The sequence below is a fragment of the Suncus etruscus genome, chromosome 10 (genome assembly GCF_024139225.1).
Source record: "Suncus etruscus isolate mSunEtr1 chromosome 10, mSunEtr1.pri.cur, whole genome shotgun sequence".
Classification (NCBI taxonomy): domain Eukaryota; kingdom Metazoa; phylum Chordata; class Mammalia; order Eulipotyphla; family Soricidae; genus Suncus; species Suncus etruscus.
Genome location: NC_064857.1, coordinates 50,345,561 through 50,349,477, shown reverse-complemented (window position 1 = coordinate 50,349,477; position 3,917 = coordinate 50,345,561). Strand labels below are relative to the sequence as shown.

The window sequence follows — 3,917 nt, the reverse complement described above, 5'->3', positions numbered from 1 at the left end:
ACTTGACTGCTTGGGCTTCAACAGGCAATTTCAGAAACTCAATGACACTGCATAGATTCGCCTGAAATCTCTTTTTAGTGCAGTTTGGCAAATAACCCAAACAAAATTCTGCTTGAAGTTGAAGTAGCAGAGATAGTGCTGTGTGTGCTGGCCTTGCTGAGTAAACTTCAGGGCAAGCTTGGGCTTCATAACTGGCCAGAACTTCCTCTATGGCTTCAGGGTAAACCTGGACGGCCGCAAGACCCCGTGCTCTGTCCCCAGCAGGGGGGGGGGAGAGAGAGAGAGAGAGAGAGGGGAGAGAGAGAGAGGAGAGATGAGAGAGAGAGAGAGAGAGAGAGGAGAGGAGAGAGAGAGGAGGAGAAGGAGAGAGAGAGAGAGAGAGAGAAGAGAGAGAGAGAGAGAGAGAGAGGAGAGAGAGAGAGAGGACACAAAGCACAGCAGTGTCTGCAAGCCATGGTGCCCAGGTCCACGTCTGTGAGTCCAGGTGATCTGGACTCAGGTGATCTGCCTGTTGATCTGAGGTACACTCGGGTTTGTGATACTGACAATAGGTTCTTATATAACTGTCTGCAGGGGCCACTGCTAGATGGTCAAGTCACTGTGTCTGGCCCTCCCACAGCTGGTGTTGCTGAATCGGCCAGTGTTAGGAAGAAGAGGCAGCGCTGGTATCTGCACTGCACCCACTGGATCCTGTGTTTTTATCAGCAGTGCTGGCATCTGATCCTCTGAGCCCCTTTCTGAGGACTGCTGCAGGGTGCTACCTGAGGGGGTTGAGAGTACAGGGGCAGACCTCTGAGGAGAGGCCCTCCTAGCCAAACTATGCTGTTCTGCCTCCCGGTTTGCCCGGTTCTGCTCTGCCATGAACAGGTGGTGGCTGTTGGAGAACTTGGCAGCATAGCTCTTGCCTGGTGCCTGGGACAAAGCCAGCGCCTTGAGGTCTGTGGCTGCTGGTGGCAGAGCCTCAGGAGAGCCTGAGGCCTGTCCCAGGGTAGAGGCAGAGTGAGTGTAGGAGGGTGGGAATCTGATGGTCACCGGTGCAGCTGGGCCCTGCGAGAGGAGCCCAGGAGTGACCCCTGCGGGCTTTGAGGGGGTCAGCCTGGGCTCAGGTGCATCTGGACTATATAGGCTGCTCAGGCCCTGCTTGAACTTCTTCCAGCCCAGGTGGTAGATCTCCATCATGTTGAGCAGGAGGGACATGCAGGCCACTACCAGCATGAAGATGATGAAGACGGTCTTCTCGGTGGGCCGGGAGATAAAGCAGTCCACGGTGTTGGGGCAGGGCCATCGGTTGCAGCGGAACAGAGGCTTCAGCTGGAAGCCATAGAGAAAATACTGGCCAGCGATGAAGCCCACTTCCAGCAGCGTCCTGAAGAGGATGTTGAAGACATAGGTGCGCAGCAGAGCCCCGGCCATGTGGAAGCTGCCCCCCTCCTGCTGCCCCATGACCCTGCTCTCAGGGCTGCTAGGGGGCACCCCCAGATGCAGGCTGCCCCCCTTCAGCAGGGCCTCCTCCCGCTCCCTGCGCTTGGCGCGCACCCGGTTCAGATACAGCACATGGCCCAGGTAGATTAGGGTGGGTGTGGACACGAAGATGATCTGCAGCACCCAGAAGCGGATGTGGGAGATGGGGAAGGCCTGGTCGTAGCACACGTTCTCGCAGCCCGGCTGCTGTGTGTTGCAGGTGAAGTCCGACTGCTCGTCCCCCCATACCTCTTCGGCCGCCGCCCCCAGCACCAAGATCCTGAAGATGAACAGCACGGTCAGCCACACCTTGCCGATGACCGTGGAGTGCTCCTGCGCATTCTCCAGCAACCGGCCCAGGAAGTTCCAGTCGCCCATGGCTGCCCACAGCTGACCTGCAAGGGAACAGGCCTTGTAGGAGCCAGTGCCGCTCTTCACTCACCCACCCGCGGGGGGAACCAGCAGCTGGGAAATGCACAGGCATGTGGGCTCCCTCTTCCATGCCACATCCCGACAGTCCCTGCCCACTGAGCTCAGAGATCATTCTCCCACAGAAAGGAGGGCGCTGCATGTTAAATTCTCACTTAAGACAAGAAACCAGACCTGCGGAGCAGTGACTGCTCTTCCATGCTCTGCCAGTCTCCTGCCTCCTCATCTGGGCTCCTTCCATTTCCAGAAGCCGCTGGTCTATGTCAACAGGCACAGGGGCCCATCCTAATCCCCCCTGCTTCTGGCAATCAGAGCTATCTCTTCCAGGACACCGTCACAGTTTCCACAATCTCCTCAGTTAATTTCTTTTTCATTTTGCCACTACACAAATATGTTTAGCAACAAACATACATGAATAAATGCCACAAATTTCGTGAAATAGACATACTGCAGGTCCATCCAAAAAGCATGAGAGGATGCGAGAAAGGTTGGGTAGAACTGTTAAACCCTAGCAACTCTCTCTACACTCACACAAGAGGCAAGCAGTCTTCATCTCAGTGGTCAACCTCTGGTCTTTTCCACATGGCATTCAAAGGCTCTTGAGGTGTCCCAACAACATTAACCTACTCCCAGAAATCAATCCAGTATGGAAATAAGAGCAGTGGTCTGATGCCCATGTAGAGCACTGAACCTTAGCAGGAGATACAGTAGGAAGCACACAAAGGTGTGACGGAAAGAAGCCTACTAGTGGTCCTCAAACTTTTTAAACAGGGGGCCAGTTCACTGTCCCTCAGACCGTTGGCGGGCCGAACCATAGTAAATTCAAAAATTGTGAACAAATTCCTATGCAGACTGCATATGTCTTATTTTGAAGTGAAAAAACAAAATGGAAACAAATACAATATGTAGCCAGTGGGCAGTAGTTTGAGGACCATTGGTAGACCTAGGTGCTGGGGCATAAGAGCAGATGAAATAGATGAGTAAGGGGCCGGGAGGTGGCGCTCGAGGTAAGGTGCCTGCCTTACCTGCGCTAGCCTAGGAGACGGACCGCGGTTCGATCCCCCGGCATCCCATATGGTCCCCCAAGCCAGGAGCGACTTCTGAGCGCATAGCCAGGAGTAACCCCTGAGCGTCACCGGGTGTGGCCCAAAAACAAAACAAAAAAAAAAAGAAATAGATGAGTAAGAGGGTAAAAATCACAAGTTGGGTAGAGAGATAGTACAGTAGAGAGGACACTTGCCTTGCCCATGATCAACCCCAGTTCAATCCTTAGCAGCACAAATGGTCTCCTGAGCACTGCCAGGAATAATCCCTGAGCACTGCCAGGTGTGGCTCCAAGATAACAGACCAGTCACCCATTAACCTCCCCCAAAATACACAGTCTCCCAAAGAGAATTATAAAGTTTTTTTTTAATCATCAATGTATTGGACCATTTCAGGACAAAACAAAAGCAGCCCCTGATTTGATATGATTGTTTGCCTTATAAGAAGGTGTGATCTGGAGAGAGAAAATTCTGCATACTTTTTTGCTTGCTTACTAGCTGAGCGCTTCAAAGGTCACCAACCAAGAATAAGGGCAGTGGAGTTACAGAGAACAGGATATTTCCAAGAGTTGGTATTTGTTTGTTCTTTGTTTCTAGCTCCATAAACATGACATCTTGACATAACTTTTGACATTATCATAAAATAGACAAACTCTTCTTTTTGTTGTTTATTTTTTTTATATACCTGCTGTGCTCAGGGCTTACTCCTGGAAGAATCACTCTTGACTGGGCTCAGGGAACTACATTGGGTGCTGCGGTTTAGACCTGGGTCAGCTCTCTGCAAGGCAAGTGCCCTACCTGCTATACGTATCTCTCCAGCCCTATAAACAAGATATGTTGCAAAGATAAAGGGTTGCTTTGGTTTTCTCTTGATACTTGTACCGTTTTCCTCTATGGGATATGTTGAGGCTTTCTTTCAAATCAATCAATTTACACATAACTTACATAATAATAGTTTGATCTTGCATCAGCTCTGAGATACAG

General features: G+C 51.4%; 1 protein-coding gene across 1 annotated transcript; it reads right to left on the bottom strand.

Moving 5' to 3' along the window:
* Window positions 1–582: 582 nt before the first annotated feature.
* Window positions 583–1,839, bottom strand: GJA3 (gap junction protein alpha 3). The gene has a single exon (XM_049781636.1). It carries the CDS (start codon window positions 1,837–1,839, stop codon window positions 583–585), a length of 1,257 nt encoding a protein of 418 aa, XP_049637593.1.
* Window positions 1,840–3,917: the final 2,078 nt, after the last annotated feature.

Excerpts from the sequence above, each read along its gene's own strand:
- GJA3 (XM_049781636.1), bottom strand. The coding sequence starts at position 1,839 with ATGGGCGACTGGAACTTCCTGGGCCGGTTGCTGGAGAATGCGCAGGAG.